The sequence below is a fragment of the Salvia splendens genome, chromosome 5, assembly GCF_004379255.2.
Source record: "Salvia splendens isolate huo1 chromosome 5, SspV2, whole genome shotgun sequence".
NCBI classification, from domain to species: domain Eukaryota; kingdom Viridiplantae; phylum Streptophyta; class Magnoliopsida; order Lamiales; family Lamiaceae; genus Salvia; species Salvia splendens.
In genome coordinates this window covers 32,162,614-32,189,837 of record NC_056036.1, presented here as the reverse complement: position 1 = coordinate 32,189,837, position 27,224 = coordinate 32,162,614, and the positions used below count along the sequence as shown (strand labels likewise).

Below are 27,224 nucleotides of genomic sequence, written 5' to 3'. Positions count from 1 at the left end.
GAGAGAAGGTTTCTTTGTAGTCAATGCCATCCTTTTGAGTGAAACATTTGGCAACAAGGCGAGCCTTGTACCTTTCAATGTCACCTTTTGAATCATGTTTTGTTTTAAAGATCCATTTACAACCAATGACTTTAAAACCTATAGGCAATTCTACTAAGTCCCAAATATTGTTATCGCTCATAGATTTCATCTCATCCTTTGCTGCATTTAACCAATTTTCAGAATTGTCACTTTCCATGGCTTGTTGGAATGAGATGGGATCTTTATCAATGCTCAAGTCACATTCACTTTCAACGGAATATACCACATAGTCATCCTATATGGCCGATCGACGTTCCCTTACTGATCGCCTTAAAGGCTCTATTGGTTCATCATTCCATTCTTGAATTATGACTGATTCATCTTCAATCTCAACAGGTGGGTTATGCACTTCATGTTGCTCAATAGGAACAACAATCTTAGGTGCAACAAAAGGTGGATGAACAACTTTGTCTTGGACTTCATTAAAGTCCACCTTACGAGGTTCACCACTCCCACTAGTTTCATTGTTTTCCATGAACCTAGCATTTCCCGTCTCAACAATCCTCGTACCATGGTTAGGACAATAGAATGTATATCCCTTCGACTTATCTGGATAGCCAATGAAAAATCCACTGACCATCTTTAAATCCAGCTTCTTTTCATGTGGATTATACAACTTTACTTCTGCGGGGCAACCCCAAATACGTATATGCCGTAAACTCGGTTTCCTTCCCGTCCATAGTTCAAAAAGGGTCTTTAGAACTGCCTTACTAGGAATCCGATTAAGCATATACGTTGCAGTCTTTAATGCATAAATCCACAACGAAAGAGGTAAATTACATCTACTTAACATGCATCTAACCATATCCAAAAGAGTACGATTCCGCCTTTCCGCTACACCATTCTGTTGCGGAGTACCGGGCATTGTATACTGTGCACAAATGCATTTACTTTCGAGGTACTTTGCAAATGGGCCCGGACATTGTCCAGACTCATTAAATTTTCCGTATCACCACCTCTATCTGATCTCACAACCTTCACTTTTCTATCTAGTTGCCTTTCCACTTCATCTATGAATATCTTCAAGACATTCACTGATTCAGCCTTTTCACGCAATAGATATATATAACCATACCGTGAGAAATAATCAATAAAGGTGATAAAATAATTTCTACCATCCCACGAAGGTGCATCAAAAGGTCCACATATGTCAGTATGAATTAACTCAAGAAGTTGAGAACTCCTTGTGGCTGATTTCTTTACTATGTGTTTAGTTTGCTTCCCTTTATGCAATCTATACACATATCTAGATCACTAAAATCCAATTGAGTAAGAATTTCATTCTTTACCAACCTCATTATCATTTCTTTGGATATGTGACCTAGTCTTTGATGTCACAAGTAAGCCGAACATTCACTTGACATACTACGTTTTATGCCTCTACTTTCAATATTAAACAAGGATTTAGAAAACTTTGCATCAAGATTGAAACTGTAGAGTGAATCAAACAAAGTAACACTTCCATAGAAGGAATCGTTTCTGTACAATGTGAATACACTATTTACAAACTTGATTTTAAAACCTAATCTATCCAACCTACTAACAGATACAAGATTTCTAGCACAATCTTGTACATAGAGACATTCCTTAAGATCTATATGACATCCTGTGTCTAAGATCAGTCTGTAGGTCCCGACGCCTTTAATTTGTGCCTTCATCCTGTTTCCCATGAACAAGTATTGTTCACTTCCTTTTATAGGCTGGATCGTACTGAATCCCTGTTCAATATGAGACACATGAGTAGTAGCACCAGAATCTAACCACCAAGTATTATTAGGCACTTCAATAAGATTCGATTCAAAGCAAACGAAACTGTTATGTTTACCTTTCTTATCAAACCATGCCTTTCTTTTCGGACAATCCTTCTTGAAGTGTCCCGTTTCTCTACAGAAGAAACACTTCTTTTCCTTCTGGATCTTCTTTTCGGGGTCTTTAGGTAAAGAAGAATCTTTACGTTTGTCCTTTTTACTTGTCTTTCCCTTACTGGTGCTCGCTCCTCCATGACCCATTAGATTCACAACTCGGCCACCCATCTTCTTTAGTCTCCCTTCCTCTTGTACTAACATGGCCTTTAGCTCTTTAAGGTCCCATTTATCTTTTATGGTGTTATAATTCACCTGGAACTGGACAAATTCATTAGGAAGAGAGTTTATGATGAATTGAACCAAGAACTGTTCGTGAACCTCCATTCCCAAGGTCGAGATCCTTGCTGCCAAGTTTGACATGTGTGTTACATGATCGTGAATATGTTTGGACTAGTTAAACTTTCTTGTAGTGAGCTCACTCATTAGGCTCCCTACAATTGACTTGTCAGCCAATTCCGATTGTGAACACTCCTTTATCTTTTCTATGAATTCCCTTGCACTCTCTGTCTTAGGCATAGATGGCTTAAAACTTTCCGTCATCGTCATCCTCATAAGATTGAGACTTAGCCTGTTAGAGCGCTCCCAAGTCTCATATCGAGACTTGTCCGTTTCAGAGCTTTCTTCCGTAATGGCTGCATGCTCATCTTCCGTAAGTATGGCATGGTCAAGTGACGTAACACCCAGTGAAAACCGGATCTGTTATGACCATTCACCATAGTTCTGCCCATTGAACTTTACGACAGAGTTTGCAGATGCATATATATTAGACGAAGCTGCAACATTTATACATGCTTACAATTGGTGCTTTGAACTTTAAACACCGATTCAGATAACTGTAATAAACTTTAAACAACATGCATTCAAGCAACCTTTGGGCAATACTTAAACACACATACTTTCATTGATGCTAGAATAAACTTTAATGATTAATTATATCATACACATATCAAATAAGCATGTTGCCTTTGGGTGTACATACCACATATGATATTGTAGACAAGATTAATCCTTTTCATTTTTATTAACTTATACACAATGATCTAACTTTGGGTGATCTCCAAGTATATAGATAATAAAATTATTGATCAATCAACTTTCATGTCATTTATAGCATCCTTTAATCATGATCAATAAATAACTTTTCATCCTTTTCCATAATCATAATATCATATGACAAGACCACTTTGGTGATTAACAAGTCATATAACAACATGCATATTAAAAGGATTAAAATAAAACATTCTCGGAAATTCCAGAGAATTCGCCCGATCGGGCGATTTTATACCTTCTAAACTCCCGACCGGGCGTTTGCATCGGTGAATCCAGAGAGTTCGCCCGGTCGGGCGATTTGTTTACCTTACAGAAGGATCACCCGGCCAGGTGTTTTGAATGACTGTGATCACTCGACCGGGTGTTCTTCAAACGATGTATCTTTTGGAAACGCCCGGTCGAGCGATTAATCTGTACTATTTTTGTCCCTCTGATTTTCATGTTTCAATATTTCATGAAACAATCACCCAATGCGCAGCGGAATCAAATAACATTAAAAAAGAAACAATGACATTCATATTTCAATTTTGAACACTTAAATTGGTGAATTAAGCAAATCTAGATTGACTCTGATACCAACTGTTATGCATCTTACGATGCTTTACCGATTTTCTATATCGAAATCACATTCTAGATTCGTATTAATTCAACCATATCATATACCACATCAAAGAGATGATTTACCAACCTCCATCCATAGCTTATAGTTGATGTAGGGTGGAATTCCACGAATTGATGTTTCCCTTAAAGCTGCGGTTGATATTATCGTCTCTTTGGCCTTTGCTTTTCGGATTCTTTCGATGGAGAAGAATCTGATATAAACTTTACTTTTCTGTATATTCAATATGTGATATTTTGTAGTAAATTGTGTAACCTTAAAGCTGTAAAATCTGATTGTATATATAGGCAATAGACAACCTTTCAAGAAGGGTCGTATCCGTTCGTTCGCACCTTTTCATACATACATCAGATTTATCCTACAGCTTTTAATCTTTTACACATATTTATATACACATATTTATATCATCTATGCAAGGCAAGAGAAGAGGGTTATCAATACACCCGATTCTAATTCTTTAATCGAAACCGATCCATCACGGTATCGTCTTTTATATTAGAATCCAACTGATATGTTTTGAACTTAATCTTTAATATTAAACCAATATCTACATAGGTCACATATAGGAATAAATATTCCTACACGATAATGTTGGCTTGACAAATCTGTTTTTAATTATGAAATATTATTTCGGCATGTGTCCACCGATTATATCAAGTATTCAACCTTACATTTGTTTTAAAAATGTGCAGGTGGAGCAGCGACAGATGTGGTGGGTGTTGAGTGGAGCCTCTAAAGTCTAATCGTTATTATTGTGATGAATGCGTTGTGTCTTCATATATGACGCCATTATTTCCCTTAACTTGCTTTCGCTTAAGACAATATTTCCATTTAATTTTATGTTTCATTGACATAGATTACTCAAGTATTTGTAGTTTCTGAATAATACTTTGATTATAAAACTGTCGTTTCTTATTTTGATAATTATTTGAGTATATTATTTTTTCTTTTTCTCCTTTTTTTTTTTATCTGTTTCTTTAATCCTCCCTTGTTGTTGTTGTGAAAGTTCACAAACTCTTCAACAATAACAGACCAAACAATTGATAGAATTTTTTACTACAACTTTGGATCAATCAAATTAACAAGAACATTTATGCAAGTTTATAGCTAAAGCCCATATATAAATTTTGAGGTATATATATTTTTAATAATTTTATAAAAAGCCGGAGAACTTCTCCTAGATGTAATATGATGTTGATTCAAGTAATATATGTCGCCCAAGATTTGTTTTTGCAAATATTTCAACAATACCAACAATAATTTAACAAGAAATTATACGACAATAAAAATGGTACTAAAGATGAAGAATATTATAATTTAAGTTAATGAAACAAGAAAGAGAATCAAAAAGCTACTTTCACTACCTAATAACTCCATTAAACTACTATCCATATCAAATAAAGAATAAATGAACTCTTTTCTTTTAAATTCTATCCCAAAAAAATATACATTTTCTAATTTTAAAAACTCTATCAGACTCATTCTCCATTAATAATACTTTAATTATTTTTTCTCTTTACCTTTCTCTTATTTCATCAAATTTTGTATTAAAATTCGTATCGAATCCAATGTGCATATTCTGTAGGGACGGGGGAGTATACATAAAATGCTGTGATAATGTATATGTATTGTCACTGCACCGTGTGACGCATGTGATAAACTCTAAAGAATATTTAATCGACTTTTGTTGTGCAAGCTGTGACGCATGTGGTGAGCTACATATTATTGAAATTGCGATATACCGATATTAAAAGAAAAGGGAAAACAGAAAGTAGAGAGTCGTATCCCTTCAAAAAAATATCACTAGCACGTAAATCATGTTGTCGGCCATTATATTATAATAATTCCTTATTGTAAACCCAAATTTTCAACTCCTGATTGGTGGCGTTCTTCTAAAATTAAAATCAAATACGAATGCTAAATATAGAACAATAAATACTAGATCACTTACAAGAAATAATATTTTGAATTGATTTAATAATATACTAATATTTATAAATCAGAAAACTTCAGTTAAAAACATAATATTAAATAATTAAAAATAAGAGTTTGGAGGGAGAGCTAACTAGACCGGTGGAAATATATATTGATGGGCGGTTGAAACTGGTATGGTATTGATAGCAAAACTAGAGCACGTGTGTTGTTCGGATTCAATCTTGCATCATCCCGTATTTGATTCTAATCTATCTATCTATTTATATACTGTACTACTTTTGCTCTAAATTTACACTTATTATTTAGGCAACACCACAGTCATTTAAGTATTATATTATCTTAAACTAATCAAACTAAATTTATTGTTTATTTTATTTCATTCATACTACAGACAAAATTATCACTCCTCATACTATACACAAAATTATCACCCCACTAGCATTTTTTTACATAAGGGGTCGTTTGGTTCATACTATATCCCATGTTTATAATATTTATATGACCTAATCAAGTCATTTGGTTACTTATAGTGCAATATCTCATGGCCCGTTTTTAAAAGAAAGGCCCTCACTATTCATGTTATTCTCGGTGGTTTATTATCAGAAGTTGGTGGGTTGTTTATTATCCCGACTCGAATTGCGTGCCGGATAAGCCCATTCTTTCTCCCAAATACCCTTTCTCACTTCTTCATTTTGTATTTCACAGCTGCGACACTTCGCAGCGACGAGAATTTTCAAGCTGCTACACTTCAAGCTGCGACGGTAAAGCTGCTACACTTCATTCTGTTTGAGCACCGCGACGTGTTTAACAAGGTGAGTTCTTGAATTTAAACAGTTCTCTGCAAACTAGTGAATGTATTTAATGGATCTTGGTGGATTAATTTTCCAGATCTAGTTTCTGAATATGAAATTTCCATTTGAGTTTTTAATTTTTGCAATTTCACAAATTAATATGATTTCAAGGTAGGCAACCTTGCGACATAACCCAAACTTTTTCGCTGATTACAGCAGAAATTTTGAGATTTTGCTTGCTGTGGGTAATTGTTCATTCTGTGCTACTTTAATCTTGTGGTTTTTGAATTTTTGTTGTTTGCCGTGGGTCACCGCGTTCACCTTGCTTGCTATGGGTCTGAATTTTAAATAGTGTACAAATTGTTCTTGCTAAATCCCTTGAAACATCTGTTACAAGATTGTTTGTGCAGTTAATTGATATTACTTATTGTAATCCCCTTTTCAGAAGATGGCCCCTCAATTTCGTTTATCCCACGCCGTGTACCATATGATTGAAGAATTAGTGAATTTGTTGAAAATGCAAGCGATTGTCATTACGTACTTACAATTGAAAAACAGAACGAGAAATAGACGTCGTGCGAGACAACGTCTAATTAGGTATTCATTGAATGATAGGATACCCCGTCAAGTGCAGCATTTGAATAGGCTATTGTCAGTTAGTGATGTAGACTGTTTTGTTAACCTACGTATGGATAGGAATGCATTCGGTCGTTTGTGTCATCTTTTAAGAGACGTTGGTGGGCTGCGAAGTGGTAGGTATGTGTTGTTAGAGGAACAAGTTGCAATTTTTCTAGGCATTCTAGCCCACCACAAGAAAAATCGACCATCTGGCTTTGGAGCAATCAAAGCACACATCCTTGAACTAATTCTCTTTTCCAATACTTGTAGCAATGTCAGAGAATATCCCCGCACAAAGCTCATTCCTCTATGACTCAAGGTGGACTCAAGAGATTGACTCGGTGGTACTCGGTAGGACAAGTAGCTGCAGGGAGGACAAGTAGCTGCAGGGCCGTGGGTTATGGCACCTCCCAGGGACACAGGCGAGGTTAATAGCGATCATCAGTTCTCCCTTGCCCGGCGGAAGCTAATGTTTGACGACGGTAGCAATGTGGACCGGGAATCCACAAACAAGAAAAAGGGGCCTCGTATATTACCAAGAGAGTTCCCACCCAACAGCCCGAACTATGCCCTCTCATGTGCATCAAACAGTCCCGTCCCTAAGTGGAGGATGCCACGCAAACCCAAGATTTAACGGGGGGCTTAGTGTCAAAGGCTTTTGACAGGCAACTTAGTAGTATGACAAGTGCCTTCGAGAGCGATTCTGTTATTAGATTATGGACTATATTATAGATTGAATGTCAGTGTTCTTGCAGAGCAAGAGCTGTTTTTACCTAATCAAATGACATATTTTGCGGCTATGTATCGTTTACTAATCATCTACAAACTCTTTTATCATTCAAGCAAATTTGGTTGGTTTTGTAAGTAGGCGGCAAATGTTGTAGATCAGACAATTGATATAAATGAGAGATAGGCAAATTCATGTCAAAATTACATGACATAATAATATACATAGAGAGTCCAACATATTATCAAAAGGTTCAGTTATAATAAACCATAATGCGTCTGCTTAAGTACAAACCAAAAGACAACCATCTTCAAATACTACACAAAAACAGTCAGTAGATTTTATAATACAAAAGTCTATCATATTTTAGGTCCTACATAATTGAGTATAGTTAATGGTCGCGATGCAGGCACAATCTGCGCTTAAGCCTGACTAGGTGCGACTCTCCTTTTCCAGGACCCGCTTAACGTATCCGGGCTTCGAACCGTCAGGGAGACCTGTGAAAATCTCAAGTCTAGAGTTCTCCTTGCCAATTATATCGCAAAGATCGTACCTTTCGATCTCAGTCAGTTCAGGTATGTCGCACAGATGACGAAATATTTCTTTTCTTGCTTTCCCGAGATCCATTTCGTAGCCAATCCGCGCTGCCAGAGTGTCCAAACGCGCGTTCGCCTCAGAGTGCATCTTTCCAAGCATTTCGACGATACCAGATTCGTCATCGCTAACTTTGCGTTTGCGCTTATGCTTCGGAGGAGCCGGTGGGGGACCGTTTGTGTTCTGTCCGCTGTGCGCACTACTATCATCCACGACATTGTTCCCAAACGTTGCATGAACTTGCTCGTAACCGATGAAATCGTCGAAGCTTGGGTGGTAATCAGCAGTACTCTCACCGATTTCAGTCACAGGCTCATCTGGAGAGCTATTCTTTGCTGCCTCGGCTACTCCTTCGGCATTTTGTCCAGTTGCCCTATCTTTCCCGAAGATAACCTTCCAGTCATCCCAGAATGGCCAAGACTTTGTGCGCATTTGGCGAGCCTCTTTGTCTTGCTGTGGGGATAAATTAAAATATGCACATTATTAGATAAATTGACAAAGAACATAGCTAATAAAATCAGTTTCAAGCGACTGAGATGAACCACAAACCTTGACGATTTGATCCCATTGATCATCAGAGCAGTCAATCTTGAAATCTCCGTGCACATTGAAACCAACTCCACTCCGGTCCAGGATGTTTGACAGCAGGTTGTAGTTCCTTTTCAACGAGGTTAGCTTAGATTGAATATGTGGATTACCTTTTATATCAGTTCTCGGGAACTCCTTTTGCATCAATTCTTCAATCTTGTTCAAGTAGCCACCTCAGAACCCATTGTCCGATTTCCATCCAAGCGCCACCAACTCCTTCAATGCAGAGATGAGGACCGCTTCTTCGCGGTCAGTCCAAGAACGACGCCCTCTTTCATTCCTCTGATAACTGGACCTGCGGTATTGGCTACTCCCTGAGACACATTGCAAAACAAGTAAATCAAATTCACAACCCGTGTTGTGGCCTAAACTGATTTCGTATACAAACATGAGTATGTTCTCAACAACCCAAACCTTGAGTGCCTTGACTGAAGTCGGTATTTGGGCCAACTCTTCGAGAATCAGCCATAGCTTCATATCAATGGAAGAAATAGCAGGATTCACAGTCAGAACACACAAAAATATCGATTACCATATTTGAACTAACCTCGGAGAGACTTGCGAAGTCGCCGCTGTTGTCGAAAGCTTTTACGGCTGCTGAAATTTCCCGCTAGACTGCTGATAAAGAAGGAGGGAAATGCTTTTAATATTGTTGCAATTTTGATATAACCATAAAACCCTATGGGCATTAAAGTCATTGCATCTAATATGTTTACTACAATAAATGAAACCAAACATTGTTTCAAGCATTGATTAATTCAGTGCATGATGTGACCAAACAATGGTTATGGTATGATTAATTGCACATCCCGATTATAAATTGAGTTGAAGCCCGAACATATTATAAACTCATGACTAGAACCAAACGACTCCTAAAAGTATTGTTTTGTCATTGATTACATAAAAGTATTGTTTTAATTAATAAGGTTAATTGTAGGGCTGACAATTTTTTACCCGACACGATAATTCGACATAAATTCGCACGAAAATAATGGGTTTGTATCCAGTTTTATTGGGTTCGTGTCCTTATTGGATTAACCTGTTAAGAACCTGAAAATTTCGGGTTGGATACGGATAACCCATTAAGAAAAAATAATATTATTTTTATTATTTTTTTAAAAATATTGCTTTATTTTAGTTATTTAATTTCTTGTAAATAGTGGAAAATGAATATTTATCATATAAATCAAGTTTAAAAATTAGGTTTAATCGTGTAATATTATGTTTAATCATGTAATATCAGGTTTTTATTGTGTAATCTTGGATTTGGGTCGTTATCGTGTCATGTCAACCCATATTATATCGTGTCGTTAACGGGTTCGTGTCGGATTCAGGTCGTGTTCGGGTTTGAGGGTAGTAGATCGGATTCGTATTCGAATTTACAGTTTCCTTGACATGTTGGGTCTTATTGGGTTGAGTCGTTATCAGGTTTACCCGATAACGATCCAATCCGCACGATTTGCCACCCCTAGTTAAGTGCTTTAATAAATTATGGGTTAAAGCTAAGCTCATTCATCGTTACGTGCTCATATGTTCTTTACATTTCATAACCACCAATCCACTATGAAGCTTTTCAACCTTATCTTGTTTGGAATCCAGAACCAAAATTCTTTCTTTAATTACTCAGTTATATACATCCCACATCTATCCCACATCTATCCCACATCTAAGGGAGGTTAAAAGCTATGTAAGTATTATTCAACTCTAATTAGTTAGAAGTACTAGTCCATAATAAATATGAGTAGTTGGTGAAATGTAGGGAATAGTATAGAACAAAATATGATTCAAATTAAACTATTTTTTCTCTTCTATTCTATCAGTTCCATTAGAGTTGAGTTATTTTCCAACATAATTAGATAAACTAATATCTCTTAGTTTATTCAATTAATTATATTACTTTCTCTACTCTAGTCTCTCATTATTTATATAATAATATCTCTTAGTTTATTCAATTAATTATATTACTTTCTCTACTCTAGTCTCTCACTATTTATATAATTTATTCTTCTTATTACTTTATTCTCGCTCTAGTTATCTCAATAATAATTTTATTCTTCAATCTTTGTGCTCGGAAATATGTCTCTAACACAAACAAAATAGGGGAAGGATATGTTTATGGCTATTTACAGATTGCAAGTATATGTTTGTCCTTCAATTTGACGAATAATAAAACAAGGGGGAAAACGTCATACAAGAGATTAAAAAAAATCAAAGTAAGGAGTAGTTAAAAGAATTGCATATATACATGAATCATTGCAACTCCAAATACAGTCCAATCAAAAAATGGAATTACCTCTTATCTTCTCCATAACTCTCACTATTGTACTATCTATCTTTCTCATCTACAAACGCCCCCGCCACCGCCTCCCGCCGAGCCCCGCCGTGCCTCTCCCAATCCTCGGCCACCTCCACCTCCTCAAACAACCCCTCCACCGCACTTTCCACCGCCTCTCCCAATCCACCGGCCCCATCTTCTCCCTCAAGCTCGGCCTCCGCCGCGCCGTCGTCGTATCCTCTCCGGCTCTCGTCGACGAATGCTTCACCAAAAACGACGTCGCTTTGGCCAACCGCCCCAACATCATAATCGACGAGTACATCGGCTACAACCACACCACCATGTCCGGCGCCCCCTACGGCGATCTCTGGCGCAGCCTCCGCCGCATCGCCGCCCAGGAGGTCCTCTCCGGCGCCCGGCTCACCGCGTTTTCCGAAATCCGGCATGACGAGGTGAAATCGATGCTGCTTAGCCTCATGGAGAAAGAGACACAGCAACAAAAAAAATCGTTAAGGTCATTTTTTATTCCAATTAAAATTAGAGGAAAAACTAAAAATTTAAGTTAATTTATCCTTACTTTATTAAATTATTGTTATTTTTGAAAATTTTCTAATATAAGTAATTTTGTGTATAAGTTTTTTACAGTGAAAAAGAGAGTCGAGGGTTTTCGGAGGTAGAGCTAAGGCCAAGGCTGTTGAAGCTGTCGTTTAACAACATGATGAGAATGCTGGCGCCGAATAATCGAAAACCGAGATAAATAACTTCGCTTAGGGTGCATGCATTTTTTTATTTATTTATTTGGAAAGTGTGTTGATTTATGTGTTATTTTAATTCTAAAGGTGATATCTCGCAAGGGAATCGTGATCGCAAAGGAAAGAAAATAATTTCGGATTAAGTACTCAAGGTGGGCTTTCTTTTAAATAAGGACAACGTCCTAAATATTTTATCGATGGAAATGAAACTGTATTTATCATGCCGTGATTTGTGTTTTAACGTGCCTATCAGATATGGCTATGTGCCATTGTTATATAAATCGAATTCGGGTCCTCGTAGGGCCGCAAACCCTACTTGGACTAGTGTACACCTATGGTAGATCGTGTGCTAGCGTACGGGCTGGCCGGTCTAGTGGCTTGGTTTGTGGCCACATTCCAAGTCATGTATTGGCAGATATGGCTAACGTCTATGGGAAAATGACTGATCAGTCGACTTTTACAATGGGAAATGATTTTGAGTGCCCCGGGCCTTTCTAAAGCTAAACCCCGATGGTTACTTATGTTTGGCATGATAAATGATATTTTGATTGAAAATATTTTCGGCATGAGCCCACTGAGTATATTTCATAGTACTCAGCCCTGCATGTGTTTTCCCTATGTGCAGGTTGAGCGGCGACGAGGATGTGGTGGTGTTGAGCAAGTGAATTTAAGAGATTATTATTGTCTTTGAACCTTGAGTGCCGTTGTGTCTTCACACATGGCGTCACTCTTTCTCTTGGTCGTTTCCGCTGTGTCGTTTCGTTTAATTATGTTATATTTGGGCCGACAACGTTAATTATTAGGATAATGGATTTTGAATTTCTTGTTGGATAATATCAAACTCTTGGTTATTTATTGGGATATTAATTGTTGGTCCAACTTGTGATTGAAACCCTAATTCTTTTCGTCTGTTTATTTAATATTTTTAATCACGATCGCCCGTATTTATTAACCCTAAAAGGACGGTCGTGACAGTTTGGTATCAGAGCCTCAGTTTCTTTCCGCTCTGGACCCAAGAGCCTTTTTGAGTTGTAGTCTACCCTTGTATCGATAGACTAAAGTGTTAAACGTCGAAGGCTCAACACCACGACTCGTCACGCCCAACCACGAAAGAAGAGGTAAGAATATTTTGGCGACTTTTGAAATGAATTACTGAAATTTTTGAAATCCGATGGAAAAATGGTTCCTTGAGAAAATGGCAAGTTTGGGCCTATTGGAAATTTAAAGTAAATGCTATGGCTTTTGGAAAATGATGTGGTCATATGAGACGTGAGACACTATGGGAGTATGTGATTGAAGGTGTTGAATGTGGTAAATATTGAAGTGTGAATATGAATCGCATGCTTGAGGCGGAGATTTGTTATTACATGTCTGAGCTGCGAATTTAACTTGAATGACATACATGTTGATTACTTGAGCGGCAAATTATTATTTTTATGCCTATGTGGTCGAAATTGCATGATTACGAAACTGTGAATGCAAAGCATGATGAGTGCAAAGTTACAATTTTGTGATTGTGATAAAGATGTCCATGAACTGTATGATTTACGAAATGTGATTCCATGGACGATGGATTGATTGAGTTACTATTTTAAATATTAATATACGCTGGATGAAATGCTATGGAATGCCAAATGGTTTATATGGACAAACATGTTTGACTGCGTAATATATGAATGACGTTTTATGTGATGATAATTCATGATTGATGAAGTACGAGGTATCGTATAGAATCATTATGAAGGTGAAATGTGGAATTTTGAACTTCGTTGCAAACGTAGAATCCATATCAAGCTTGAATTAAGAAACGATCGAATATATGTTGAAGTATGAGACTATGAACTATGTCTGGAAAACATAGAGTGCCTAAGAAGTATGCTAGGCTGAACGTGCTCGAACATAGTTGTAAACTGATAACTACAACATCACTTTCCTGAGTGATGGGACAAACGAAAACATATACTTCGAACTAGAGGTATTATTATAGCTGCCTATTGTTTTCCCGGGATGATAAGGACAAAACGAAAGGAAATTTCTAACGAGATCAGGACAAGAAGAAATGTTAGGTGATGTATCCTTACAACGATGAGAAATTGTGCCTGCCATCAGATAAAGCGAATGCAATCGTGCATAACATGTTAATGCGACGACGCGTTACAAATAAGACAACCCTTATGACACGTTAAGGCCAGGAGGGTTATTACCATGTTCTAATGAGAATGACCGCTATGGCATGCCAAAAACAGTATGAAGATGTGATCTTCAAGGACAGTTAATTGCTTTAACGACACCAAGAATCTTGACTTAGGATCTAGAGTTTTCGAGAACGCATCTATTATCTTCGGAAAATGACGGAGTGCTACCTTTGTAGCTAGAATGGACGAATTTAATTGACAGTACTTACTTGGATTCTCATAAATTTCTTTCTATGAAGCTCCTTGACAATGGTATTCTTTTCGTGCATTTAAAACCTTTGATTGACCTGCAATTTGCAAGTGATGCATCACTGTTTCTTTTTAATGAAAGTAGTGACTCATTCTTGTTCCTCTTGAGTCATTTTCGGAGCCATTCTAATCAAGGGCAATGTCAATAGTGCTCCTCATGTTGAAACCCGTTCTGATCCAAGTAAGACTGTTAAGTAGATTTCCAAATTCTTGATACAAGACTCTCAAGAAAGACAATGGCTCGATCTCTGCAAACACATATGAGGAATAAGTTTCAAGAGACACATACAAAATGATACACCAGCAACACGCAGAGTCGAATATTTACGCATCTATGCTTAGTTGTAGCAAGCAGCCAAAGAATCGAATGTTACGCCATACCAGACATTAGGTCTTGAGAAACAAAAGTTGAGAGAAGCCGTGTACACCAAATGATCACGTTTCACGGCTCAGAATTTATGTAAGTGGTTTGATCAAGGGATATACGGATAACAACTTAGAGTCGGAATATTAAGGTCGTCGCATGAGATCATCACTGTACGATAGTATTGGAATGAAAATACGAGCACCCTGATAGATTATGATATACGAACGAAGGTCGTAGACGAGAGAAAATCATCCAGCAAGTGGCGAAATTGAATCAACTAAAATGGAAAATAATCGAAAGGAGAAACGCGTGCAAGCACCATCACCATCACCTCCTCCACCTAAGCCAGAATGGCATATTGAATGGTTTTGCTAAAGCAAAATCCTCCTATCTTCGATGGGATAGGAGAGCCAGCAAAGGCCGAGACTTGGATATGCGCTTTGGAGCGTATTATCAATGTTCTGATGTGCAACAATGAGGAACGAATGACTTGTGTGACCTATGGGTCAGCCGACATCTGGTGGGATACCAAGATGAAGACTACGCCACGAGATCAAGTGGGTAGAATGACTTGGGAGAACTTTAAAGAGGAGATATATATCAAGTACGTATCAACGAGCTACCGAAAAGCAAAGGCGGCTGAGTTTTACAACTTAACCCAAGGACGCATGTCGGTGACGGAATATGATCGCGCGCTCTGCGATATAACCCAGTATGCACCTGAACAAGTTGACACTGAGTATAAACTGGCCGAAAGGTTCCGTGAGAGTCTAAGGCATGAGATAAAGATGGCATTAGCCAGTCGTGGAATACTTACATGCGCTGGATCATTGACCCGAGTGCTAGACGTGGAGGAAGCTATGCCCAAGGAGAGGGCGATGTGAAACACTACACTGGCACTGCCTCCACCACATTATTCTCGGGAGAAGAGAAAGTAGGTTGAAAATAAGGCTCCCTATGAAAATAAGAGATACTAGTACACCCAAAACCAACCAAAGTATAGGGGAGTACAGGCTACACCGAGTCAAAGGGGCGACTTCCGACCCAGACCACCCCAATGCAATGTGTGCTCCAAGTACCATTTCGGAGAGTGTAGGATGCAGAACACCACCAAGTGCTTTAACTGTGGTGGAAATGGTCACTTCTCTAGAGAGTGCCCGAGCAAGAACGTGGGGACGGGTTCAAGGCCGAACAACCAAGGATTTCGTCCGCAAACGAGGGCACCACCGGCGGGACCAAGGATAAATCGTGATCAACCCCCGCGACAACAACAACCTCACCGTCCGAGACTACCCTCCCAGGCTAGAGCATATGCGCTGAGTTATAGACAACCCAAGACTGAACAAGGGAATCACGAGAGTGGAAATTTGGCAGGTATGGGCGAACTCCTCGATACACCTATTGTTGTGTTGTTTGATACGGGTGCATCGCATTCTTTCATATCAGAACTATGTGTGGACACATTAAGTTTGCCTGCTTATAAATCTGAACATAAGATGATGGTGACCTCACCAGTGGAATGGGTAGTAGAGATTTCACGGACATGCTCGAACGTAGAAATTTCCATGGGAGAACTTAGGCTAGTCGCGCACAACCTACGAGTTATGGCCATGAAGGATGTCGATGTGATCTTATGAAGGGATTGGTTGGCTGCGAATTTTGCGACGATACGATGTAAGGAGAGACAAATAACATTACAAGCCCCTAGAAAGGAACCAATCGTGTATCATGGAACCACGATGAATAGAAAAAATGTCTATCATCTCCGCACTGCAAGCCACTACGATGTTAAGAAAAGGCGCCCTGCCTATCTGGTCTATCTACAAGGAGATGAGAAGGAGGAAAGGAAAGTGGAGGATGTCGCTGTGGTACGAGAATTTCCAGACGTCTTTCCTGAAGCTTTACCTGGCCCACTGCCAGATCGACAATTGGAGTTCACGATCGACCTAGAGCCAGGGTCGGCACCAGTGTCTAAGGCTCCATATCGAATGGCACCTAAGGAGTTAGAGGAACTCAAGATACAACTTCAAGAGCTAATGGATTTAGGTTTCATTAGACCCAGTGTGTCACCGTGGGGCGCGCCTGTGCTTTTTGTGAAGAAGAAAGATGGATCGATGAGAATGTGCATCGATTATAGAGAATTGAACAAGATGACTCTCAAGAACAAATATCCACTGCCGAGAATAGATGACTTATTTGATCAACTTCGGGGAGCTGGTGTGTTCTCAAAGATGGACTTAAGGTCCGGATACCATCAATTGAGGGTCCGAAGAGAGGACATACCGAAGACTGCTTTTCGCACAAGATATGGTCACTATGAGTTCGTGGTAATGCCATTTGGACTGACGAATGCACCTGCCGTATTCATGGATTTGATGAACCGAGTATTCCACCCATACTTGGATAAATTCGTTTTGGTATTCATAGATGATGTACTCGTTTACTCGAGGAATGAGAAGGAACACGAAGAGCACCTGCGAATTACCTTGGAGACGTTGAGGAGTGAGAAATTGTATGCTAAATTCACCAAGTGCGAATTTTGGCTTAAGGAAGTAAATTTCCTTGGTCATATCGTGACGGCAGAAGGAATTCGAGTGGATCCTGCTAAGGTTGAGGCGGTACAACGGTGGAAAGCACCTACAACACCAAACGAGATTCGGAGTTTCCTAGGCTTGGCAGGATACTACCGAAGGTTTATTGAGGGGTTCTCCAAGATAGCGAGACCCATGACTCAACAACTCAAGAAGGGGGTGAAAGTCAATTGGACCCCCGAGTGTGAGGCAAGTTTTCAACTATTGAAGGAGAAGCTAACTAGTGCACCGATTCTAGCTGTGCCAGAGCCTGGAGTGAACTACGTAGTGTACACGAATGCTTCAAAGGTGGGACTTGGATGTGTATTGATGCAAAACAACAAGGTGATTGCTTATGCATCCCGACAATTGAAGCCACACGAGTTGAACTATCCAACCCACGATTTGGAGTTAGCAGCGGTAGTTCACGCCTTAAAGATTTGGAGACATCATCTCTACGGAGTTCGATGTGAGATCTTTACAGACCACAAAAGCCTGAAGTATTTCTTCGAGCAGAAAGATTTGAATATGCGGCAAAGAAGATGGCTCGAGTTGGTGAAAGACTACGATTGTGGCATCAATTATCACCCCGGCAAAGCAAATGTAGTGGCGGATGCTTTGAGCCGGAAAGATCATTCCCAGCTGGCTACTTTTGTCACCAAGGAAGAAAGCCTGATTCGCGAGTTCAGCAAGATGTGTTTGGAGGTGGTAAGAGCACCTGAAACAGTGGAAGCACGAATCGCCACTTTAGCCGTTGAACCGGATCTGAGGTCGAGAATTATTGCAGCACAACGGATGGATGCAAAGTTGGAGGAGATTCGCGTAAAAGTGCGAACCGGTGAATCTGGGAATTTTAGTGAAGAAGGCGACAATGCCCTCACTTTTGAAGGAAGATTATGCATGCCGGATTGCGCGGAGCTCAAAAACGAGGTTATGAGTGAAGCGCATGAAACTCCTTACACCGCCCACCCAGGAAGTACGAAAATGTATCAAGATTTGAAGAAATCCTTTTGGTGGAATGGTATGAAGAGGGACATAGCATCATTTGTCGAAAGATGCCTAGTCTGCCAGCAAGTGAAGATTCTACATCAACGACGTATGAGAAGTTACAACCACTAGAGATTCCTGTGTGGAAAAGGGAGCACCGCTATTTGGGTAATTATAGATCGACTTACCAAGAGTGCACATTTCATACCGATTCTCATAAGCTATGGGTCCAACAAACTGGCTCAAATCTACATAAGGGAGATAGTTCGATTGCATGGAGTCCCAGTGACTATCACGTCCGACCGTGACCCGAAATTTACCTCAGGATTTTGGGTAAGTCTACAGAAGGAGCTTGGAACCAAATTGAATTTCAGTACAGCGTTTCACCCGCAAACCGATGGACAGTCCGAAAGAACAATCCAAACTCTCGAGGATATGTTGAGAGCCGTGGTACTCGACCGAGGAGGAAGTTGGGAGGCAACACTACCACTGATTGAGTTCGCCTACACCGACAGTTTTCAGGCAACTATAAAGATGGCGCCGTACGAGGCATTATACGGAAGAAAGTGTAGATCGCCGCTCTACTGGGATGAAGTTGGCGAGAGAAGAGTACTCGGACCTGAGGCAGTTGAAGAGATGGTGGGAATCGTTCGACAAATTCGTGAGAGGATAAAAGAAGCTCAAGACAGACAGAAATCATACGCGGATGTCCGACGAACCGACTTACAATTTCAAGCTGGCGATAAAGTTTTCTTGAAGGTATCTCCGTCAAAAGGGATAACACGATTTGGCGTCAAGGGCAAATTGCGATTTATCGGACCTTACGAAATTCTCGAAGGAGTGGGCCCTGTTGCATATAGATTGGCGCTACCACCAAACCTTGGAAATGTGCACAACGTTTTCCATGTGTCGCAATTACGAAAATATATGTTCGACCCGAAACATGTGATCCGTTTTGAGGAAGTCGTGTTGAATCCAGACTTGAGTTACGAAGAGAGACCCCAATCTATTTTGGACCGAAAGATCCAGAATGTGAGGAATAAACCTGTTGCTTGTGTGAAAGTGCTATGGGAAAATCATGGGCATGAAGAAGCCACGTGGGAGAATGAGGATAAAATGATGGAATTGTACCCAGAACTCTTTACTTGAGGGTAGCAAATTTCGGGACGAAATTTCTGTTAAGGGTGGTAGGATGTAACGCCCCACTTTTTGAACCCTAATTTGTGAACCCGAAAGTACTTGTTTTAATGCTATTGTTTTGCGAAGATCCGTGATCTAATTGTGGTGAATTAATTGGTGTTGGACTGAGATTCGTGAAATAAGTTACATCGCGAATCTAAATAATTCCCATTCCGTGAGGAATATTTATTGGACTCAATTCCATGTTGGATCCGATAAATAAAATAAATACTATAATAGTCCAGTCCGTGATTAATAAATTGTGTACTGCACAATTTAAAATAAAATACAATGGGCTGTGAATTAAGCTAAACTAATTAAAATAAAATATCTTTAATTCTAATCTTAATTAAAGATTTTACACAGATATTTCCTGCTCCGTGATGAGATATTCACCCTCCGTGATCTGCAAATAAATATTAAATAAATTCAAATTTATCCAACATATATAAAAAAAAGCAGATTTTAAAATTCTCTCCTTCCCCACGTTGGAGAAAAAAACGTTCCCCTCTCTCCCTAAAATCTCTCCCACATCTTTAACCACCTCTCCCCCTAATTTAATCACCAAATTAGTTCATTCTTCCTCATATTCACTCTCTGCAATCAAGAAACCAGACGTCCTCTTTCAACTTCTATTCAAGGTAAACTATACTGAATTTCTTCCTCTACTTTACATGATTTGAAATTCAAATCAACTTATTCAATTATTCCGGTCAGAAATCGAGAACTAAGGAGAGGGAGTTCATGTTCCGTCCAGTTGCAAATCTGCAAATTTAAGGTATACACCTCTCCCACCCAAATTTCCAATGGCATACTACTGCATCCATATATATTTCCCCTACTGTTGCCACAATCTGCGATATATCTCCTAATCGAATGAATCGAAGCAAACTAAACTAAAGAAACAAGCTTTAACTCACGAAATCAAATTAAGAACTTAACTCGCGGGGTGAAATCGGGGCGGAATCGGGGCTGACCGGAGGCAGCACCACCCGGCAGCGGCGGCAGCATCTCCCAGCAGCGACGGCAGCAGCTCCCTCTGGCGACGAAGGCAGCGGACGGAGGAGGCGATGCCTGGGCTGGCGTCTGACGGCGGCGGCGACTGCACAGCAGTAGTGGCGCGAATCGCCGCTGGGGCCGACCGTTGGCGGCACCCTTCACGGCGGAGGTTGAACCGCACAACAGCGACGGTGCCGGGAGCAGCGGCCGACGGCGGAGTGGAAGGCGACGCCAGATCGGTCCTTCAAAGTGTCGAGCGAGAGAGAGAAGAAGAGGGTGAGGGGGGAAAGAGAGAGAGTGACGAGGAAGAGGGGGAGTAATTTGGTACTTGGGTTTCTTTTATTAAATTGGGCTTTGACATATATTATAGTATGGGCCTTTTGTTTTTTTTTATGGATTTTGGGCCTTGTTATTTGATTGAGGAAAAATAAGATTTAGTTTTGGGCCTTGTTATTTGATTGAGGAAAAATAAGATTTAGTTTTGGGCCTTTTTTATTTAGATGGTAAGATTTGGTTAGTTGAGCTCCAATTAAATTTTGTTGGGGCTTCTTAATTGGATTGGAGATATAAGGTGGGGAAATAATTAAACTTGAGACTTTTAATTAAATCCTTGGGCCGATAATTAATAGTGGCGAATTATTTAATTAATTCCAGAATATTTCAACGAATGAATAATTATATCCTAAGTCCGAAATAAATATAGATCGAGGGGAAAATGCTTGCGATAATTTAATTACTTCTTATTAATTTTGGGAATTTTTATTTCGATATCGTGGAGAAAAATACGAGGAGCTAACGGAGGAATTAAGGGCGTAAGCGGCCGCCGAATAATCAAAAACTGAGATAAATAACTTCGCTTATGGTGCATGCATTTATTTATTTGGAAAGTGTGTTGATTTATGTGTTATTTTAATTCTAAAGGTGATATCTCGCAAGGGAATCGTGATCGCAAAGGAAAGAAAATAATTTCGGATTAAGTACTCAAGGTGGGCTTTCTTTTAAATAAGGACAACGTCCTAAATATTTTATCGATGGAAATGAAACTGTATTTATCATGCCGTGATTTGTGTTTTAACGTGCCTATCAGATATGGCTATGTGCCATTGTTATATAAATCGAATTTGGGTCCTCGTAGGGCCGCAAACCCTACTTGGACTAGTGTACACCTATGGTAGATCGTGTGCTAGCGTACGGGCTGGCCGGTCTAGTGGCTTGGTTTGTGGCCACATTCCAAGTCATGTATTGGCAGATATGGCTAACGTCTATGGGAAAATGACTGATCAGTCGACTTTTACAATGGGAAATGATTTTGAGTGCCCCGGGCCTTTCTAAAGCTAAACCCCGATGGTTACTTATGTTTGGCATGATAAATGATATTTTGATTGAAAATATTTTCGGCATGAGCCCACTGAGTATATTTCATAGTACTCAGCCCTGCATGTGTTTTCCCTATGTGCAGGTTGAGCGGCGACGAGGATGTGGTGGTGTTGAGCAAGTGAATTTAAGAGATTATTATTGTCTTTGAACCTTGAGTGCCGTTGTGTCTTCACACATGGCGTCACTCTTTCTCTTGGTCGTTTCCGCTGTGTCGTTTCGTTTAATTATGTTATATTTGGGCCGACAACGTTAATTATTAGGATAATGGATTTTGAATTTCTTGTTGGATAATATCAAACTCTTGGTTATTTATTGGGATATTAATTGTTGGTCCAACTTGTGATTGAAACCCTAATTCTTTTCGTCTGTTTATTTAATATTTTTAATCACGATCGCCCGTATTTATTAACCCTAAAAGGACGGTCGTGACAGTTTGGTATCAGAGCCTCAGTTTCTTTCCGCTCTGGACCCAAGAGCCTTTTTGAGTTGTAGTCTACCCTTGTATCGATAGACTAAAGTGTTAAACGTCGAAGGCTCAATACCACGACTCGTCACGCCCAACCACGAAAGAAGAGGTAAGAATATTTTGACGACTTTTGAAATGAATTACTGAAATTTTTGAAATCCGATGGAAAAATGGTTCCTTGAGAAAATGGCAAGTTTGGGCCTATTGGAAATTTAAAGTAAATGCTATGGCTTTTGGAAAATGATGTGGTCATATGAGACGTGAGACACTATGGGAGTATGTGATTGAAGGTGTTGAATGTGGTAAATATTGAAGTGTGAATATGAATCGCATGCTTGAGGCGGAGATTTGTTATTACATGTCTGAGCTGCGAATTTAACTTGAATGACATACATGTTGATTACTTGAGCGGCAAATTATTATTTTTATGCCTATGTGGTCGAAATTGCATGATTACGAAACTGTGAATGCAAAGCATGATGAGTGCAAAGTTACAATTTTGTGATTGTGATAAAGATGTCCATGAACTGTATGATTTACGAAATGTGATTCCATGGACGATGGATTGATTGAGTTACTATTTTAAATATTAATATACGCTGGATGAAATGCTATGGAATGCCAAATGGTTTATATGGACAAACATGTTTGACTGCGTAATATATGAATGACGTTTTATGTGATGATAATTCATGATTGATGAAGTACGAGGTATCGTATAGAATCATTATGAAGGTGAAATGTGGAATTTTGAACTTCGTTGCAAACGTAGAATCCATATCAAGCTTGAATTAAGAAACGATCGAATATATGTTGAAGTATGAGACTATGAACTATGTCTGGAAAACATAGAGTGCCTAAGAAGTATGCTAGGCTGAACGTGCTCGAACATAGTTGTAAACTGATAACTACAACATCACTTTCCTGAGTGATGGGACAAACGAAAACATATACTTCGAACTAGAGGTATTATTATAGCTGCCTATTGTTTTCCCGGGATGATAAGGACAAAACGAAAGGAAATTTCTAACGAGATCAGGACAAGAAGAAATGTTAGGTGATGTATCCTTACAACGATGAGAAATTGTGCCTGCCATCAGATAAAGCGAATGCAATCGTGCATAACATGTTAATGCGACGACGCGTTACAAATAAGACAACCCTTATGACACGTTAAGGCCAGGAGGGTTATTACCATGTTCTAATGAGAATGACCGCTATGGCATGCCAAAAACAGTATGAAGATGTGATCTTCAAGGACAGTTAATTGCTTTAACGACACCAAGAATCTTGACTTAGGATCTAGAGTTTTCGAGAACGCATCTATTATCTTCGGAAAATGACGGAGTGCTACCTTTGTAGCTAGAATGGACGAATTTAATTGACAGTACTTACTTGGATTCTCATAAATTTCTTTCTATGAAGCTCCTTGACAATGGTATTCTTTTCGTGCATTTAAAACCTTTGATTGACCTGCAATTTGCAAGTGATGCATCACTGTTTCTTTTTAATGAAAGTAGTGACTCATTCTTGTTCCTCTTGAGTCATTTTCGGAGCCATTCTAATCAAGGGCAATGTCAATAGTGCTCCTCATGTTGAAACCCGTTCTGATCCAAGTAAGACTGTTAAGTAGATTTCCAAATTCTTGATACAAGACTCTCAAGAAAGACAATGGCTCGATCTCTGCAAACACATATGAGGAATAAGTTTCAAGAGACACATACAAAATGATACACCAGCAACACGCAGAGTCGAATATTTACGCATCTATGCTTAGTTGTAGCAAGCAGCCAAAGAATCGAATGTTACGCCATACCAGACATTAGGTCTTGAGAAACAAAAGTTGAGAGAAGCCGTGTACACCAAATGATCACGTTTCACGGCTCAGAATTTATGTAAGTGGTTTGATCAAGGGATATACGGATAACAACTTAGAGTCGGAATATTAAGGTCGTCGCATGAGATCATCACTGTACGATAGTATTGGAATGAAAATACGAGCACCCTGATAGATTATGATATACGAACGAAGGTCGTAGACGAGAGAAAATCGTCCAGCAAGTGGCGAAATTGAATCAACTAAAATGGGAAATAATCGAAAGGAGAAACGCGTGCAAGCACCATCACCATCACCTCCTCCACCTAAGCCAGAATGGCATATTGAATGGTTTTGCTAAAGCAAAATCCTCCTATCTTCGATGGGATAGGAGAGCCAGCAAAGGCCGAGACTTGGATATGCGCTTTGGAGCGTATTATCAATGTTCTGATGTGCAACAATGAGGAACGAATGACTTGTGTGACCTATGGGTCAGCCGACATCTGGTGGGATACCAAGATGAAGACTACGCCACGAGATCAAGTGGGTAGAATGACTTGGGAGAACTTTAAAGAGGAGATATATATCAAGTACGTATCAACGAGCTACCGAAAAGCAAAGGCGGCTGAGTTTTACAACTTAACCCAAGGACGCATGTCGGTGACGGAATATGATCGCACGCTCTGCGATATAACCCAGTATGCACCTGAACAAGTTGACACTGAGTATAAACTGGCCGAAAGGTTCCGTGAGAGTCTAAGGCATGAGATAAAGATGGCATTAGCCAGTCGTGGAATACTTACATGCGCTGGATCATTGACCCGAGTGCTAGACGTGGAGGAAGCTATGCCCAAGGAGAGGGCGATGTGAAACACTACACTGGCACTGCCTCCACCACATTATTCTCGGGAGAAGAGAAAGTAGGTTGAAAATAAGGCTCCCTATGAAAATAAGAGATACTAGTACACCCAAAACCAACCAAAGTATAGGGGAGTACAGGCTACACCGAGTCAAAGGGGCGACTTCCGACCCAGACCACCCCAATGCAATGTGTGCTCCAAGTACCATTTCGGAGAGTGTAGGATGCAGAACACCACCAAGTGCTTTAACTGTGGTGGAAATGGTCACTTCTCTAGAGAGTGCCCGAGCAAGAACGTGGGGACGGGTTCAAGGCCGAACAACCAAGGATTTCGTCTGCAAACGAGGGCACCACCGGCGGGACCAAGGATAAATCGTGATCAACCCCCGCGACAACAACAACCTCACCGTCCGAGACTACCCTCCCAGGCTAGAGCATATGCGCTGAGTTATAGACAACCCAAGACTGAACAAGGGAATCACGAGAGTGGAAATTTGGCAGGTATGGGCGAACTCCTCGATACACCTATTGTTGTGTTGGTTGATACGGGTGCATCGCATTATTTCATATCAAAACTATGTGTGGACACATTAAGTTTGCCTGCTTATAAATCTGAACATAAGATGATGGTGACCTCACCAGTGGGAGGGGTAGTAGAGATTTCACGGACATGCTCGAACGTAGAAATTTCCATGGGAGAACTTAGGCTAGTCGCGCACAACCTACGAGTTATGGCCATGAAGGATGTCGATGTGATCTTAGGAAGGGATTGGTTGGCTGCGAATTTTGCGACGATACGATGTAAGGAGAGACAAATAACATTACAAGCCCCTAGAAAGGAACCAATCGTGTATCATGGAACCACGATGAATAGAAAAAATGTCTATCATCTCCGCACTGCAAGCCACTACGATGTTAAGAAAAGGGCGCCCTGCCTATCTGGTCTATCTACAAGGAGATGAGAAGGAGGAAAGGAAAGTGGAGGATGTCGCTGTGGTACGAGAATTTCCAGACGTCTTTCCTGAAGCTTTACCTGGCCCACTGCCAGATCGACAATTGGAGTTCACGATCGACCTAGAGCCAGGGTCGGCACCAGTGTCTAAGGCTCCATATCGAATGGCACCTAAGGAGTTAGAGGAACTCAAGATACAACTTCAAGAGCTAATGGATTTAGGTTTCATTAGACCCAGTGTGTCACCGTGGGGCGCGCCTGTGCTTTTGTGAGGAAGAAAGATGGATCGATGAGAATGTGCATCGATTATAGAGAATTGAACAAGATGACTCTCAAGAACAAATATCCACTGCCGAGAATAGATGACTTATTCGATCAACTTCGGGGAGCCGGTGTGTTCTCAAAGATGGACTTGAGGTCCGGATACCATCAATTGAGGGTCCGAAGAGAGGACATACCGAAGACTACTTTTCGCACAAGATATGGTCACTATGAGTTCGTGGTAATGCCATTTGGACTGACGAATGCACCTGCCGTATTCATGGATTTGATGAACCGAGTATTCCACCCATACTTGGATAAATTCGTTTTGGTATTCATAGATGATGTACTCGTTTACTCGAGGAATGAGAAGGAACACGAAGAGCACCTGCGAATTACCTTGGAGACGTTGAGGAGTGAGAAATTGTATGCTAAATTCACCAAGTGCGAATTTTGGCTTAAGGAAGTAAATTTCCTTGGTCATATCGTGACGGCAGAGGGAATTCGAGTGGATCCTGCTAAGGTTGAGGCGGTACAACGGTGGAAAGCACCTACAACACCAAACGAGATTCGGAGTTTCCTAGGCTTGGCAGGATACTACCGAAGGTTTATTGAGGGGTTCTCCAAGATAGCGAGACCCATGACTCAACAACTCAAGAAGGGGGTGAAAGTCAATTGGACCCCCGAGTGTGAGGCAAGTTTTCAACTATTGAAGGAGAAGCTAACTAGTGCACCGATTCTAGCTGTGCCAGAGCCTGGAGTGAACTACGTAGTGTACACGGATGCTTCAAAGGTGGGACTTGGATGTGTATTGATGCAAAACAACAAGGTGATTGCTTATGCATCCTGACAATTGAAGCCACACGAGTTGAACTATCCAACCCACGATTTGGAGTTAGCAGCGGTAGTTCACGCCTTAAAGATTTGGAGACATCATCTCTACGGAGTTCGATGTGAGATCTTTACAGACCACAAAAGCCTGAAGTATTTCTTCGAGCAGAAAGATTTGAATATGCGGCAAAGAAGATGGCTCGAGTTGGTGAAAGACTACG

The 27,224-nt window shown here is 40.0% G+C and overlaps 7 protein-coding genes and 1 long non-coding RNA gene across 8 annotated transcripts; 6 read left to right on the top strand and 2 right to left on the bottom strand.

The window, feature by feature from the left end:
- Nucleotides 1-1,715: 1,715 nt before the first annotated feature.
- Nucleotides 1,716-1,978, bottom strand: LOC121803552. Its single transcript, XR_006051065.1, has 2 exons — nt 1,907-1,978; nt 1,716-1,799 (listed from the first exon to the last, which is right to left on the bottom strand). It is a non-coding gene; the product is annotated as an uncharacterized LOC121803552 (long non-coding RNA).
- A 596-nt stretch (nt 1,979-2,574) lies between these two features.
- On the top strand, nt 2,575-7,673 carry LOC121804125. The gene is made up of 4 exons (XM_042203666.1): nt 2,575-2,595; nt 6,081-6,159; nt 6,256-6,362; nt 7,230-7,673. The coding sequence occupies exons 1-4, from the start codon at nt 2,575-2,577 to the stop codon at nt 7,389-7,391; spliced, it is 369 nt and encodes a 122-aa protein (XP_042059600.1). The 3' UTR covers nt 7,392-7,673.
- Nucleotides 7,674-8,101: 428 nt separating this feature from the next.
- On the bottom strand, nt 8,102-9,461 carry LOC121803491. The gene is made up of 3 exons (XM_042203148.1): nt 9,283-9,461; nt 8,830-9,182; nt 8,102-8,733 (listed from the first exon to the last, which is right to left on the bottom strand). The coding sequence occupies exons 2-3, from the start codon at nt 9,010-9,012 to the stop codon at nt 8,119-8,121; spliced, it is 798 nt and encodes a 265-aa protein (XP_042059082.1). The 5' UTR covers nt 9,013-9,182; nt 9,283-9,461; the 3' UTR covers nt 8,102-8,118.
- Nucleotides 9,462-11,066: 1,605 nt separating this feature from the next.
- Nucleotides 11,067-12,001, top strand: LOC121802767 (cytochrome P450 81Q32-like). The gene is made up of 2 exons (XM_042202460.1): nt 11,067-11,657; nt 11,789-12,001. Exons 1-2 carry the CDS (start codon nt 11,152-11,154, stop codon nt 11,898-11,900), a joined length of 618 nt encoding a protein of 205 aa, XP_042058394.1. The 5' UTR covers nt 11,067-11,151; the 3' UTR covers nt 11,901-12,001.
- A 3,067-nt stretch (nt 12,002-15,068) lies between these two features.
- LOC121804124 lies at nt 15,069-15,590 on the top strand. Its single transcript, XM_042203665.1, has one exon. It carries the CDS (start codon nt 15,069-15,071, stop codon nt 15,588-15,590), a length of 522 nt encoding a protein of 173 aa, XP_042059599.1.
- Nucleotides 15,591-15,803: 213 nt separating this feature from the next.
- LOC121804123 lies at nt 15,804-16,343 on the top strand. Its single transcript, XM_042203664.1, has one exon. The coding sequence runs from the start codon at nt 15,804-15,806 to the stop codon at nt 16,341-16,343; it is 540 nt and encodes a 179-aa protein (XP_042059598.1).
- An 8,105-nt stretch (nt 16,344-24,448) lies between these two features.
- LOC121804122 lies at nt 24,449-24,970 on the top strand. The gene has a single exon (XM_042203663.1). The coding sequence runs from the start codon at nt 24,449-24,451 to the stop codon at nt 24,968-24,970; it is 522 nt and encodes a 173-aa protein (XP_042059597.1).
- Nucleotides 24,971-25,183: 213 nt separating this feature from the next.
- LOC121804121 lies at nt 25,184-25,921 on the top strand. The gene has a single exon (XM_042203662.1). It carries the CDS (start codon nt 25,184-25,186, stop codon nt 25,919-25,921), a length of 738 nt encoding a protein of 245 aa, XP_042059596.1.
- Nucleotides 25,922-27,224: the final 1,303 nt, after the last annotated feature.